Source organism: Hyperoodon ampullatus (genome assembly GCF_949752795.1).
Source record: "Hyperoodon ampullatus genome assembly, chromosome: 16".
NCBI classification, from domain to species: Eukaryota; Metazoa; Chordata; class Mammalia; order Artiodactyla; family Ziphiidae; genus Hyperoodon; species Hyperoodon ampullatus.
In genome coordinates, this window is record NC_136929.1 from 69,937,373 (window position 1) to 69,953,937 (window position 16,565).

At 40.0% G+C, this 16,565-nt stretch overlaps 1 protein-coding gene across 2 annotated transcripts in view; it reads right to left on the reverse strand.

The window, feature by feature from the left end:
* FRY (FRY microtubule binding protein) overlaps nt 1–16,565 on the reverse strand; it is a gene marked incomplete at both ends in the record, with an annotated part of 256,062 nt that overhangs the window by 135,354 nt on the left and 104,143 nt on the right. For both annotated transcript variants that reach the window (XM_079722071.1, XM_079722072.1), the window contains 4 exons: nt 10,083–10,184; nt 11,846–11,944; nt 12,039–12,131; nt 15,012–15,180. In XM_079722071.1, coding sequence (XP_079578197.1) covers nt 10,083–10,184; nt 11,846–11,944; nt 12,039–12,131; nt 15,012–15,180 — 463 coding nt within the window. The remainder of the gene's footprint in view (nt 1–10,082; nt 10,185–11,845; nt 11,945–12,038; nt 12,132–15,011; nt 15,181–16,565) is intronic.

Sequence of the window (16,565 nt, forward strand, 5' to 3'; positions counted from 1 at the left end):
GTCTTTCCCTCCTTTCTAAGGTGAATACTGGCAATTGCCTTCTTCCTCCAGGTCCGAGGGAACCGCATGCCCCGGCGCCAAGAGGAGAATCAATCCGTCCTACTGTTGACTATGCCCTTGTAAACACCACCCACCTTCACCTCCCATCTCTTTACCCTCCAACATCTGTTGAGACTAATATATAATAAGCACTGGGATATAGAGATAAAAGTTGATCCTTTTTCCCTAAGATGTCCACAGTCTATGGGGAGGGGGTGGCAGTTGGGAGACAAATAATAAACAGTCAACTCAAAGACACGGTGAAAACCTGGCGGGGACAGGAGCTAGAGGATAGAAAGAAGGGCAACCTATGGCAAACACAAGGACTGGGGTCAGGAAAGGTTTCCGGGGCAGACGAAAACTCAGACGAGCTTAAATCCATTCACTCATTTGTTCATTAAGCAAACATTCGAGGGGCTACGCTGGGCCAGGTACTATGCTTGACACTAGAAAGCAAGATGGTGGGGAGTGAAGAGCATTTTACGGAGAGGCAACAGCACAAAGAAGCTGAGAGAGCAGGTGAAGAGGAGTCCTGTTTCAGAAACTGGGGATGGTCTGTCTGCCAGGACATAGGGCCAGGCGAAGGAGCAGCGGCCGATGAGGCTTGAGAGGAAGGCAGGGGTCACACGAAGAACCCTACGTGCCATGCTAAATAATGGGACCAGGGTTCTCATGATGGTGACCCGAAGCCATGAAGCTCAAGGAGACCATGTGAGAAGTCTGCAGCGTGGGGCACGGGGCAGGGGCAGGCAGGCAGGCAGCCAGAGCGCAGCTGCCAGCTTCCAGGGTCTAACAAACAGGCCCGGGGGAGGGAATGGATTTCATCCCTGGATGGACATCATCTTCATTCCTCCCTTTCTGACTCTCATTCCATCCTTTCAACTGATTTTATAGGTTTTATCTACAAAATATGTTTTGAATTTGGCATCTTCTCCATTCCCACTTCCTCTGTTACAGTTCAGGCTTCCAGCACCTTCTCCTGGGATGCTGCAGTAACCTCCTAAACAGTCTCCCTAAATTGATTCCCTCACTGCTGTCCTATCTTACACTGATTATAATCCTTTCTATTTAAAAATCACAGATTGGGTGGTTTTCCTGATGCCTCTGGGATCAAGCTGACATTTCTTGCACGGCATACCTGACCAGACAGTATCTGGCTCTAACCTACCAGTGAAGGATGCCACCCATCCTGTTTTTCTCCCACAAGCCCCCCAAACTCTAGCGAGGCCACGTTCATTCCATCTCTGCATCGGGAGTGGGTTTCCTACCCTCCCCTGTGTCCTTCTTTTCTACCAGGTGAACCCCACTCTTTCACAGCCTACTTGAATGTTCCCAGCTCCGTGCAGGCTTTCTCTGTTCCTCCTCAGTATCCTGAATCCCATCCCATTAAAATGAATTATTCCCTCCTGAGTGTCCCCTGACCCGCATACAAACATGTAACATAGCCTTTCAGCTCTTGTGGTCTTGCATAGACATCAGCTCCCACATGAAGGTGGGTCCTCTGAAAGTGAGGGGCATTATTTACCCAACATCTATTAGAATTCCTGCCACTCTGCAGGGGATCAATACATGTTTGCTAAACAGTCTTCAAACCTCACTCAACTTTCCTACAGGTCTTTTGCTTTTACATTACTTCTCTTCCCTACTCATTTATTATCTCGTCACAACCATTTCTGCTGTTTTATTCTTAGTGTAGATAATTCGGGTCCTGATTTGTTAAGAATTCTTAACGGTTTAGACATAATCTAGGATAAGTTTACCTTTAAGCTACTTGCTGAATAAAGATGAGTCACATAAATAACTTCTATGGAAAAGACTGTAGGGGGTAGTTTTTTAGATTTAGGAAAGATTTCTTATGCCTAAAGTTTTAAAATAACTTTTTGGCGTGATCATTATTATGAAATTTCTACATGCATTTTGGTCTCATTCTGGATTTTTTTCTTCTATTAATCTAAATAAGTAAATAAAATGATAAAACACATCATTTTAATTTTTGAGGCTTTATGATGTGTTTTACTATCTGGTATGGCCTATCTTCCACCATCCACTGCTCTTTTTCTTTTCTTTCTATTTTTAGGGTTTTCCCAGATATTCCTGTATATTTATTCTTCCAAAAAACTTTATAACTACTTTTCTAGCTCCAGGAAAAAAAAAAGTCCCAACTTTTTAGAAGCATACATTTATACATAAAAGATTTTTTTTGTCTGTTAGTAAAACAAGTGATACACCTTATAACTTGTTGAATGTCTTGGTTACGTAAAGGAATTTTAATAAACTACTAAAATAGTAAAGTTGCATTTAAAATATTCCATCAGTTAAGCATTTCAGGAATTCTAATGATCTGTCCTCTAATCACTCCAGATCAGCAAATGTCTATGCTGTTAACACAGTGGTTAAAAGCAGACTCTAGACACACACTGCCTGGGTTTAAACCCATCCTTGCTCTGCAATTTATTAGCTGTGTGGCCAACCTCAGGGAACCTCTGTCATCTCTCTGGGCCTGATTTTCCCTGACTGTGAAACGCAGATGCTAATCCTCCCTCCCTCCTAGGAGTGTTAAGAGAACTTACGAGTTAGCGCATAGAGGGAAGTTAGCACTGTTCCTGCCCATAGTAACTATTATTACGTACAAGGTGCAGATTCAGCAGCAAACAAAGGAGATTAGTCTCTGACTTCAGGGAGCTTCCTTTATAGTGGGAATGTCTCCTCCTTTGTGAATTTCCCTTTATTGGTGTATATATAAGTATTTTATATTCATATTTGCATAGTGTGTCATTCAAAATTCTCTCTTGTGCCTTATCTCGCACTGTGAATCATGGCCAGGTAGGGCAAGTAACATCTAACTTTCATTTAGGAGCTTAACTAAGATCTCTAGTTTAAACGATTCATATTACTGTCTTCTGTTTAACTTCAACTTCTTTTACACTTTTTTCCTGTCCTCCTTCCCACAATTATCTTTTGGGGGCATGTTGCTGTGACTGATGTGCTTTTACTCTTAAGAATATGTTTGAGATTGTCTATTTTTGCTCCCATAGAGACAGAAGAGCAAAGTGGCTGGCTTAAGTTTTTATTTTGTTTTAACCGTGGATCCTGTACCGGTAATTGCTTTGTAGCATTTCAAGATGGTATCACTGATCACTGCAATTCTCTCCTAAAATGATTTCCCTTGTTTCTCTTCCATTCTTGGCATTATCATATGATATTCTTAAACTGCAACCATGATTGTTTACTTCCCTGCGTTTAAAGCACTTAAGTGGCTTCTAATCACCTCCTGGACGACGTCCAAATTCCATGATGTGGTGCATGAGGGGCCTTTGGTGACCTGGCTCCCCCATCACCACCCTCCGCCTCCACCCCCACTGTGCTCTGTGCCATAACATCCCTTCTGCAATTCATCGAATGCCTGGAATGCCTTCCTACCCTTGTTTTACTTGGAAAATTCCTACTCCCCAGCAAGATTCATCAGGTGTCACTCCTGTGTTACGTTCCCCTGCCCGTCCACTCCTTCCTCCATCCCAGACAGATTACCAAGTGTTCCTGCTCTCTGACTTCTAAAATGTTGTTCTATGCCTTTACTTGTATTGATATGTTTCCTACCAGACTGTGAGCTCCAGGAATTTTGGACTGTTCATCCCTGTGCCCTCAGTGACTGCCGTACAGCAGGTTATCAGTAAATATCAATTTTTTTTAAAAAAAAGCAAACTGTGAGTAGTAGCTGAACAACGTGATGCACAAGCAAAATGTCTTTATATAGAAACTGTACAAAAGGCAACCCTTAGTACATAGCTGAAGCTAATGGACATGATATTACTAAACGTCTTACACTTGTACAGCATTCTGATATTTCAAAAGTACTTTCATAGACCATGACATCAATTGGGGGATTCTGTCATTGACAGAAGCCAAATCACTGGCTCAAGTCTTCAAGCCAGTAAATAACAGGTGGGATAGAAACTGACTTCTGGTCCAGTAAGGGCTGTTTTCTCAGAAACTGGAATGTGTATATTACAGGACGCTTACTATATCAGGCATTGTTATCAAAGTTGTACACATATTAACTCTTTTTAATTCTCAGAATCATAAAGTTGATACTGTTATTGTATCCTTTCACAGATGAGGAAATCAAGGCCCAGAGGGGCTAATAAGTGGCGGAGCCAGCATCTGAACCTAAGCAATCTGGCCCCGGTGTCTTCCAAAATGAATTTTCCCACTTCAGTGGAAATATTATATGGAGGCTGATCAAATATGCTGCTAGCACCTACTAGACTGTACTCTACTTGAAAATAGGACTTCTTCCTCATTGTCTTTGTATGTCAACAGCAGCTAACATAACAAGGTCTTGATACATAGTTTCAGGATTTTGACACTTCTAACCTGTCTCAAACCACCGACTTCTGTGTCAAAAGTCTCCACTCCAAGATGGAAAGACTATTCTATTCTTCCACTGGAATACTCTTCTCAATTAATTAATTAACCAACAACTTATTTATCCCAGCTCTGAGGTTACAGTGATAAAACTGTTCAAGAATCTAGTAGGTTTCAGAGTGGATCTTCCCTGGTCTCCTGCATCTCATCTCAGTGCTGGTCACGGACAGACTTCATGTGACATGTCAACCTGCCCAACACCATGCCCACCTTCTTTCAATTGTGCTTTTGATTGAGTTAAAGCAATTCAGTGTTAACAGTAACAAGTAGGGAGCACTAAATTCACTGATAACTTGGCTAGTGACAGGGTCACTGGACGGACCCATGTTTCCCATGATCCATCAGCTGACCACCTGCACCCAGTCACCCAGGCTGCTTATGAATATGCAAATTCCTCGGCTGCACCCAGACATTCTAAACCAGAATCTCTGGAGGTAGGTTTCAACAAGTTGCATTTGTAACAGGCTTCCTTAGAGATCCTTATGCACAGAGATAAAGATCCATTGATTACAGATCAATAAATAATTTTAGTCTTTTGATCTTGTTATACTCAAAACTCTTCTAGATTTCTCTTGCACTGCAACTAAAGCAATTGAAGTAAACCTATTTCTTTCTCATATTTCCTTGCACATATCACAGTCAACACCTTCCTTCCTTTTGGCATTTCCTTTTGATACCTGAATCAATTTACTCTGATCATAATTCAATCTTTTTGATGACTGTATTATCCAAATAACATATGTGCTATAGTTTAGGATAACCTCTAAAATTCCTGTACCAAAAATTTACAGGGATTATTTTTCTATTCATTGGCTGAATAAATAAGGCACACCTGCCATCTGATCACTAATTTTCGGACTCAATTTGTGTGCACTATTAGAATTTATAAATTCCACTTTGAAATGTGCCTTTGACAGATCTGAAACATAGATAAGAGATTTTCTCAAGTTTATAGAAATAAAGTTAATATTAAAGCAGTATAAATATTTCTTGAAAATTAATATTTAAATAGCTAATACTGCATCACTTACATTTGATATTTGCAAAGAGGATAGTAGTTGTTTTAAATGGTACCATACATTTTAATGGATTCAGGCAATGTCTGTGGAATCCTTCATATATTACTCAGTCCTTCCCCTCATAAAATAAAGATATCATTAATACCCTTACTTTTATGTGAAAAGTTAAGAAAAAGCACTCCTTTAATTTCATAGTGATTATTACACACAAAGATATATTAAGTGCCAAACACAAGTTTCATCAAAAAATTTATGGCAACGAAACTTTGAGACTCTTAGTAGAAAGCAAAAGACCTTCCTTGTCCCCTCCTCTTCCCTGCCCCTCCTGAATCCGTAATTCTCTATCATCATATCCTATTTGATTTTCTTCATAGCAGTTATCACTATCTGAAGTTTTTTTCCTCATCTACTTGTTTACTTGTTTCCTGTCTGTTTCCTCCACTAAATTACAAGGTCTAAGAGACCAGAGTGTTACTATCTCATTCATCACTTATTCCCAGCACATGGAACAGTGCCTGGTACACTTCTAGTGAAGAATTGTTGACCAAATGACTAAGTGAATGCATTCAAGTCCCAGTGCAAATAGTGACTGAGACAAAAGAAGAATCCTTTTTAATTCTGTACTTTGGCTTCTAGTACTATGAAGCTAAGCTGGCTAATGTCTAACCTTCAGATGATATACCTTCAATATTGCTATCTGAGCAAAATTTTTAGAAAAACATAACTAATATCATGAAAGCACAGAGGGAGGTCAATGCAGCCTGTGACATTGTCATGATAATCCATGACATGTATGTAAAGGCCCTACTGCTGGCCTGGCTCATAACAGATCTCCAATTAATAAGACTGTTGTTATTAATTATACAGTAAATAGATTTCTTAACTTTTGAGGTTTCCTTTTTTGTTTGTTTCTGTGATCAAGACCTCACTGGTATATTATATTCATTATTTTAAGAAAAAGGAAATTTAAAGATTCTCCCAATTATATTATCCATTTTCGAGGATAAGAAACGTGTACATAGTTATTATGAATACAATAATTAGGACATTTTAAAAGAACTATTAATAAATGGGGATTCATGACAAAAAAAGGACTATTAAGTCAATTTTTCAAAACATATTTCCCTTTTTCAGAATGAGATATATTATGGCAGATGTGAAGGGAACGTAACATTTTAAAATAGCTCAATATGTTCAGATTCTGACATAAAATACATAGAAGCAAAAAGTATTGGTCACTACTTACCAGGGGTTCCTGAAAGATGTCAAGGTCGTGGTGAGAAGGTGTTGTAAACTTCTCACCACTTTACAAGGGTCTATCGCTAATACGTGGTTGACTGAGTTAACAAGTGTAAATAAAGACTTCACGTTCGTGTTACCAAAGCAGCCTGCTTCTGACAGCCTGACGCTGAGGATAAACCAGGGCACTGACGTTAAATGAGCATTGAATCTGAGAGCCTGTTTACTTTGAAAGCAGATTTTTCACACTCACACACATTTCTATTCTGCTCTATGTCATGCTGCCACCTGGATGGCTCTCCCCTGCAGAACACATCCAAGGTGGCTACCAAGTTCAACATGTAAGGTTCAAACACTGGGTTCATTATACTTGAGTACATATAGGGGATGGGGAGACCAGTAGGGGAGGGGTGCAGGGAAAAGGGATGGTGACCAGAGGAAAGAGCTGGATTGCTGGTCCTTTCTGAAATGATACGTTTGGCTCTAAATCCCACAAAATATTGAAGCCATTCAAGACAAAGTGTACTCCTAAAGCCATGTTAGTTTTTCCTCAGGTATTTCTTCCCTGTCGAGGACACTTGAGGAGGTTTGGAAGGTTTTCTGTATATTTTCAAATAGTCCCATTTAATCCCTACTGGGTTTAGTTCTAAATACGTGTGATACAATTTTATTCCGATTGTAACTCATCAAGGAGCTTTCTGTATCTTTTACCCTTGAGAAGGTGAATTCCAACAATTTATTACCCATAAAGTGAAATATCATTGCCTTTCCGTTGCCTAATAACTACCTCTTTCATGCTTCATGGATCACCAGACCTCCAGAAATGGCACAGGTAGCTCCCTACTCCCAACTTTTACATCCCTCTTTGTCTGCATCACGCGTTTTGAAACTTCATTACATATCCCCCAATGAAATGCCAAGTTCCTTGAGAACAGGGACCCTAGATCTAATTTTTTTTTTTTTTCTCAGTACGCGGGCCTCTCACTGCTGTGGCCTCTCCCGTTGTGGAGCACAGGCTCCGGATGCGCAGGCTCAGCAGCCATGGCTCACCGGCCCAACAGCTCCGCGGCACGTGGGATCTTCCCGGACCAGGGCACGAAACCGTGTCCCCTGCATCGGCAGGCGGACTCTCAACCACTGCGCCACCAGGGAATCCCCTAGATCTAATTTTTATATAACTGACATCCCTATCTTTCCCATTTCCGGCACCTTCCCTAGGACCTCTACTCTTTCTGATCCTATTGCCTTTCCCTTTGAGAAATCCCGATGCTTGAAATGTTTGCACAGGGAAACAGCGTGCAGCCCTTCTCTCTAGGGCTGTGTGTAACCCTGTTATTAAGTTTTTTTGGTGGGCTTCGACCAGACCTTCAAACAACATTCTAACTTTAAAGCAATTAAGTGCAAAGTAAGATTATGCTGCTGTATTTCAAAAGCAACTCCGGACACCAAGAACTTTGGTATTTTTGGCCACAACAGTAAATTGTCAGGCAAAACACTATTTTGATTCTAACTAAAATTCATCACAAACACATTTAGCATAATATATACAGAAAAATGAACATTCTTCATCATTTCTCTTTTTGTTTTGTTTTGAACAAAATGAGCTTTTCCTCTTTGTGTAAAATGTAGAAGAAAAAAATATTTAAATGGAATAGCTGAATAACTTAAAAATGGACCAATATAACAAAAAAATGACATTGAGCTACGTGTTGGAGGCGTTTGACAGATGGATAAATCCCTGAATCAAACATCTGAAAGTGGCCATTATATAATAGCTGATACCCTGAAAAACACTGTGTTTTCCAGAATTCTTAAAAGCTAATTCTATATCCACTGCTATTATATTTCCCTGCCAATTTGAAGAAAATAAACGATTCTAATCTTGGATTTCACAATCAGCTTTTAGAGCCAGTACATAGCTGGTGCTTAAAACAGCCCCAATGCAGACTATTGTGTCATTATATGGTAAATGCCAAAATAATATAATTAATCTTGACCATTTCACCAAATTAAAGGGTCTTAGAACAAAAAAGACAAGGCAATATGTATAAGCACATACAGCATTTTATAACTAAGTGCATTTCAAAAATTCTAAAGAAGTATTAACCTTGTAAAAGGAATTCAACATCTTTGGACACAACTGAGAACAACTGTGAAAAATATGTGCTATTTGCACATATCAGAAACAGTGTTCATTTAGTTGTCTTTTATCAATAGGTCATTAAAACTTAAAATATGTTCACAACATTAAAAGTTATAAAGCCGGGCTTCACTGGTGGAGCAGTGGTTGAGAGTCCACCTGCCGATGCAGGGGACACGGGTTCGTGCCCTGGTCCGGGAGGATCCCACCTGCCGCGGAGCGGCTGGGCCCATGAGCCATGGCCGCTGAGCCTGTGCGTCCGGAGCCTGTGCTCCGCAACGGGAGAGGCCACAACAGTGAGAGGCCCGCGTACCGCAAAAAAAAAAAAAAAAAAAAAAAGTTATAAAGCCAATTTTAAAGCTAACCATTACAGTTGTTTTAACTGTAGGTTCCTCGGTTTCAGGCACCATGACTTGGTTCTCACGTCACCCAGGATCTGAACAGCTGTTGTTCAGTGAATGCTTAGGACTGACTGGCACATGGCTTTAACAGAACATCTTCAAACAATCACAAATAACAGGGACAGGAAATAAGCGTTCTCTGCTACTAGGTAAATCCTCCCACAGAATGGAATGTTTTCCCCCCCAAATATTTCCCTAGCCTGGAGGAGGTTAGAGAAAGGCTGGAGGAGGTTTAGGTGAGCTTCTGCCAGTGAAGTGTGGCCTCCCTTTTTTTAATCACTTAGAAATAGTGTGACCATAGATGCATACAGAGGGGTATTTAATTCTACCTTTAAAATGATCCTTCTTAGGGACCTCCCTGGTGGTCCAGTGGCTAAGACTCCACACTCCCAATGCAAGGGGCCCGGGTTCACTCCCTGATCAGGGAACTAGATCCTACGTGCTGCAACTAAGACCCGTTACAGCAAAATAAATATTAAAAAAAAAAAAAAAAAGCTTCTGAAGTGATCCTTCTTAGACGAGGTTTTACAACATTGTAAATTGACTATATACTTCAAGAAGAAAATTAAAATTAAAAAAAATGTTTAAAAGAAAAGATTCCCCCCCACAATTTGACATGATTTCTCTTAACCCCAGTCGCCTTCTAAAACTGACTATATTTAATAAGGAAAACTCTTCTTAATATTTTTTTCATTATTCCAAAATAGTACAGGATCATTTCCCCTGCAGACATCAGGAGTCACTCTCAGAAACACACAAACCAGCCTCAGACTCATACATATTTTTATAAAAGACTTTTCTGAGCTGACAAATACTAACTTTAAGGTTGGATAAGCAGTTGTTGAGGAAAATGTGCCACCTGTTCAGGAACAGCTGCTTCTGGCTGACGCAGAGCAGACAGGTCACCAGCGGGTACAAGGCCTGAGGAGAAAGAAGATGAAGTCACAGGATGATGTCTATTTCAACCAACCAGGTAACACACGCTCTCTGGACCCACCACCCATACATCTCCCCCTGTGTGCTGAGTGGGCCAGAACAAACAGGACACTTTGTAACACACCCAGGCGCAACAAGTGCCATGCAGAGGTGGGTATTTTGCAAATGCTTTCTGAGGACGATGGGGATGGAATACTCTAGAGTTATGTAGAGGGTAGAGAGTGAGTTTCATGGAGCATAAGTGGAAATCTGATTCACTGATTTAGTCTTCACTCATAAATTTTAAAAACAAACTATCATAGATCACTCTCAATCCTCAGGAAAAAAAGCAGGAAGGCACACTGATTTTGAAAATGTTACTAGCTTTTTTGCTCATAAACATCTACCAGTTTGTCCCTGTCTTAGAGGTAGGTGTATGTGTTTTCTTTTGCATGCAATCTTCCTGTAATTAAGGAAGATTCCTAAAAGAAATGTTACTGCACTGGTAAACTCCACCCAGACAAATTTAACCGCAGGAGGAATCTGCTTACGAGCGAATAAACAGAGGTGCTACTGTGCTTTTCCTGCCTAACTGGGCAGGTTTCCCACAGCAACTGGAGAAGACAGAAAAGCTTGTGGGCGGCCACCTAAACGATATACCATTTTGCTGAACCAGATTATGGCGCTCCCCAAAATTAGGGCTAGTGAAGATTAAAACAAAAATATAACTCGCTCATCCATTAACTTGAATTAGCAAAAATCTATTGCCACAATGAGATTCAGTGCTTAACAATCCATACACTTATTTTGTTGTTGTTGTTAACTTAGTTTTAAACTGACTTTGAACTATTACTGCCATTGAGTGCAACTCTAATTCCAGCCAGTAATTTAAAAACAAAAATACAAGCAGTCACAACGACCACAGAATGTAGACAAATGAGCAAATCTGTCACCACTGCCAGCAAAGCAACTGAGTATTTGCTCAAATAATGGTGGTAATGTTCATACTTTAAAGATTAGCATAAACAATGCTAGAAACCAGCTACCTAAGCAACCTGCTTCCTCCATACTATCACAATTACAGCTGGTCTACCACCTGCTGATTCATAAACCAGAGCTTTATTTACCATGGAGGAAAAAAGTTGTGGTAATTTAAAAGACTTTTCTATGCTGCTCTTCAGTACAAAAGCATTCCCCAAAACTGTTTTCTCAGCCTTCAGAGAATCTTTCCAATGGCCAACTATCTGTGTCCCAACTCCCTTTCCTGCCTGGTTCCATTTTGATTCTGAATATCAGGATGGGAATTAGCCAGTGAAGCTTCCTGGGGATTGAGAAAAGAAACTGTTTTTATAAACTTTAGCCTTCAGACTGAAAAAATACTCAGCAATTAAAATAAAAATTAAGTTAAACCCATCTTGAAAATAAACAGCGGAATCTTTAGGACTAGAAGGGTCCTTGAGGTGACATGGTCTAATCCCCTTATGTTACCATGATTCAGTCATGGTCAATAATAGGTGAAAGCTCCAAAATTTGAAATGCTATCTCTCTTTGGGGAAGCTGTAGGTAATTCTCCCATCTGTGGAACCCTTATGACTCTCAAATAGATTTCAGCCTAGGAATTTTAGTCTCTGCAGTTTTGTCTTTTGAATTTTCTCAGAGTTACTAACCAAGGAATGCTTCTTTCGAGAAGAAAGTTCCAGCGTGGTATCATATAGGCTTTCAACAAAGTTCCTGAGGCAGGGAACATTTACTTCATTTTTAACAGCCTGAAATAGAGATGCATGTTTATATTATATTAATGAAATTGTTGCTTCTCTAATCCAATTTGAAGAAGTTCTTAAAAATGAAAATGTAACTCACAGCAGCAACTGGGACAAGAATTTCAACAAAAAGCCCAGCCAAGGCATGCTTGATATCTTTGTCTTTGACCTCGAGGAAGTAATGTGCACATTCCTAAGAAGTAGAAACAGAGTAAAGGGAGGGAGAAAGATTGAAATGTGCACAGAAAATGTATGTAAGCAAATATAAGCAAACAGATCTTAATTTAATCACACCCAATAACACAGCATATTCCATAATCTATTAAAAAAATCACTGGATTCAAGCATTTATACTTAAGTTCACAATATCTTCCAATGACATTTTACAAGGCTGGTTTTCTCACTCTCCCTCTAACTTCTATCCCCAAATCACTGAAAATCACTTTGTCCTTTGTTGAAAGGACAAAGCATCTATAACCAGCAGCCAGACATTCATCCACTGACTTACTGGTTGGTTCATTCAGTGACTCATTTGCAAGAAGTTTCTATTGACTACCTACTGTGTGGGGGGCCCTGGGGCCTTGATTAACCCACAAGCACAGATCCCCAGAGAAGGTAACCATGGGAAGAGAGGCAGAAGACATTAACCTTATTTTAGGCCCTGACAGCCCTGGGCACAGAGCTGTTTACTTGTGAGGCCCTGACATTTTAGGCGTTTATTATTCAGCTAGTTTCATGAGCAAGTCTGGAATGCTTCCCCTCCCCACCTCAGACAAGAAACCTTTATAATAATTTCTTAAGCAAGGATGTCTCTGCTCGTGGACTCCTGTCTACAAAAGGGTATTTTGGGTTGCCCAGGGAGTAATATATTAGAAGACTTGGCCTGTCCAGCATTCTGCCAGCCGCTTTCCCCTTCCGGGCCTTTTGGGTGGTAACTTACTGTGGTCTTTTTTAGATGCTGCTTTCATGGAAAGGTCCAAGGCTACATGTATTTGTGATGACACTTTAATATCTGTATCAGCTATTACCTCTTATTTTCAGTCCACATTGGGACTATCACCAGCAACAGTTACTCAAGTTCCCAGTATATCAATATCATACTAAGACATCAGTCCAAGATAGGCACTGCCAGCATGGGAAGTCTTTTGAGAGTTTCCCAGTACAGAATGGAGCTTTATGGTCCCCAGAATTGTGGCCCTTTTCCTACATTATTTTGCATATATATGTAAATACTGTCTCAAATCTTAATTCAAGTACATAGATACACAAATCATTAGCATGAGAGAGAGATAAAAATAGTGAGCATTTAGTGAGTCCAAGAATGCTCAGAACCACCTTCCAAAGTGAGTGTCATTATTACCACTCTGCAGACAAGGTAAGTGACACTGGGAGGGGTTAAGTGTGACTTGTCCAAGGTCACAAAGCTGGTAAGTGTTGAAGCTTGAATTCAAACCCAAGAAAGTTGATACAGGGCCTATATTCTTTTTTTTTTTTAACTGCTTTTTTTTTTTTTTTTTTTTTTTGCGGTACGCGGGCCTCTCACTGCTGTGGCCTCTCCCGTTGCGGAGCACAGGCTCCGGACGGGCAGGCTCAGAGGCCATGGCTCACGGGCCCAGCTGCTCCGCGGCATGTGGGATCTTCCTGGGCCGGGGCACGAACCCGTGTCCCCTGCATCAGCAGATGGACTCTCAACCACTCTGCCACCAGGGAAGCCCTAAACTGCTTTTTTGAGATACAGTTCACATACCATGCAATTCACCCTTATAAAGTATATAACTTGATAGCTTTTAATATATTCACAATTGTACATCTTTCACCACAATCAAATTTAGAACCTTTTCATTATCCCAGAAAGAAACTTTGCACCTGTTAGCAGGCATCCCTGACCTCTGCATCCACAGCGTCCTCCTCCAGCCCTACACAACTAATCTACTTTCTGTCTCTACCGATTTGCCTATCCTGGACATTTGCTATTATGAATAATGCTGCTATGAACGTTTGCATTCAAGTTTTTGTGTGGACATGTATTTTCATTTCTCTTGGCTATATACCTAGAATTGGAATTACTGGATTATATAGTAATTCTAGATTTAAACATTTGAGGAACTGCCAAACTGTTTCAGAAGCTGCTGTGCTGTTTTACATTCCTACCAGCAGTGTATGAGGGTTCCAATTTCTCTGCATCCCCACCAACAGATAACTTGCTGTTGTCTGTCCTTTTGCTCATAGCCATCCTAGTGGGTATGAAGTGGTACAACCTACACTCCTAACCCCTGTATCTAAACTCTTTATTAAGATCCTTACTAGATCTAATTCACAGCAGCATTAGAAAAAAAAATCCCTTTAGATACTAAAGTTTTATAAAATCTAATAGAGCTGTGCGGACTTCCCTGGCATTCCAGTGGTTAAGACTCTGCGCTTCCAATGCAGGGGGCACAAGTTGGATGCCTGGTCGGGGAACTCAGATCCCACACGCCTGCCTCGTGGCCAAAAAACAAGACAAAACAAAACACACACACACACACACACACACACACAGAAAAACTAATAGAGCTGTGTATTCTGGGAAATCCTCATTAGCAATAATTCTTTTTTTAGTACATAATGGTGAACACTGTGTCACAGACACCTAAACCTGTATGGTTTAGTTGATTTTTTAAAAATTGATTCCTTTTTATAGCATGAGTAAAAAAGATATCATTACTTAAAGTTCTGATGCCTGGAAATATTAACATCGCCAACTCAATGCTATCGATCTCCAAAAGTAAAAAATCAGCTATATTTTATTGACAGAACAATATGCAGCCAATGGGTAAAAAAGAGAAAAAAGAAGTCTACAAATAAGATTCCACTGTATACCCTACTCCAAAGGTGATATGAGTTTAAAAATGAAATTAAGTGCCTGAAACTCTATTACTTCGTTACGAAGCCCTGTATGAATTATTGAGGAAAAAGCATAGGATTTTTTTCCATAAGGGCGAGCGAATGGGTTCTCACAGTCCAGGTCAGTCACTCTGAGGAAGGCAGATGCTTCAAGCTGGCAGCCCCTTAGTTCTCCTGCCCAAGACAGTACCTGCATAAACTGGAGAGAGGCCTCGAAGTCCTCCACCGGATACATCTTAATTCGAAAGAACTTCATCCCCATTATCAAGCTGATAATGCTTTGCACAACATACGGGCTCTGTTCTTTGTGTCGTAATTCTTTGAGCTCTGCCATGAATTTCTTCTTTACAGCAGGGAATCTAACAAGAGAACGTGAGTGATTTATCAAATAATGGCTAGGAAAGTAACTGTAATGCAGGTCCCCAGCATCTAAGAGTGACAGGGCACAGTGACCGGGACCTTCGAATCAGCTGAAGTACAATGGCTGTCATCTTGTAAAGGTTTTCATATGGAGGATTTAGTAAAGAGTTCCATCTTCTCCTTTCTTCTCTTATTCTATCAGATGCTCAACGTCTCCTTCAGGCTAGGGAGAAGATCCAAGATTATTTAGAGCCTCTCAAAATGGTTCAGCTCTTAAACTGAGCGGGATGAAAAGCTCCATTTCCTCAGGCTTAGCAATTTCCCAGGTACTTACAGACCCCGAGGGCCTGAAGTATCGAACTGTGAGAAGATGAGCCATAACATAGGAGGCCAGGTATTTCTGACAATGACAGCAAATAACGCTAAGTAATAGTCCTACATCCATTTCCACAGTTTTCTGTTGTTGCTTCTTTTATAGTTTTAGGTTAATGATTATTGAAAAAAATATTTTCAGGTTGAAGGAAAATCTAGTAATGGGAAAATTCAAATCATCTCTAAAAGCTCTCTAATCATGTATGGGATTTTACAAATAAAAAGACACAGTCCCCAAGGAACTTAAGGTATTTATATTGTTTGAAAGTAAAATAATATTAATAATTAACAACATTATTACAACAACATCATCATAAAGAGTTTAAAAAGAGAATAGATCCTAAGAGGATGGAAAGTAGCAGATTGTCAAAGTGCCTAAGGGTAAAGGAACATATACAAACAAGTTATCCAAACTATTTCTGAGATGGCTGGTTTGACTTGGTTAAAAAAAGGAAAAACAAGGAAAGCATTCTAAAACTCATTGTATTTTGTTTCCTGAAACTATCAGCCTGAGTTTCTGCAAAGGATCAATTAGGAGCAAGGCATGATCACAGAGGGTAATAATCACAGACTATAAAAGTTAAAGGCCAATTAATAGAATCCCAGAAGTTTGGGAATCGCAACTTTTGACACCTCAAAGCAGAAATTTTAGGACATATAAGGGAGGTGGTAAACATACAGATATGGTGTCACCAAAAGGCAGTGCAAGAGGTGTATAATTGGCAAGTTGCCAGCTTCATGAGAGCTGGCAATTTTCTTGTTCTCAGCTGGAATGCAGGAGGTTACATGGAGTTCATTTGGTAACAATCTGTTAAAATTGTTTGTATTTTCTAAACAACTTATGGATTTTTCTTTACGTTTGCTGCACACAAAAGAAAAAGATTTTAAGAAGGCGATGGAGCAGAAAATAGGTAGTGAATGCGTTTCCATTTTATGAATGAAGAAACAGATTGGAAGGTCAAAGTGAAAAAGATGAGACTTTGTGATCTTCTGATGTGAATTCCAGGAATTT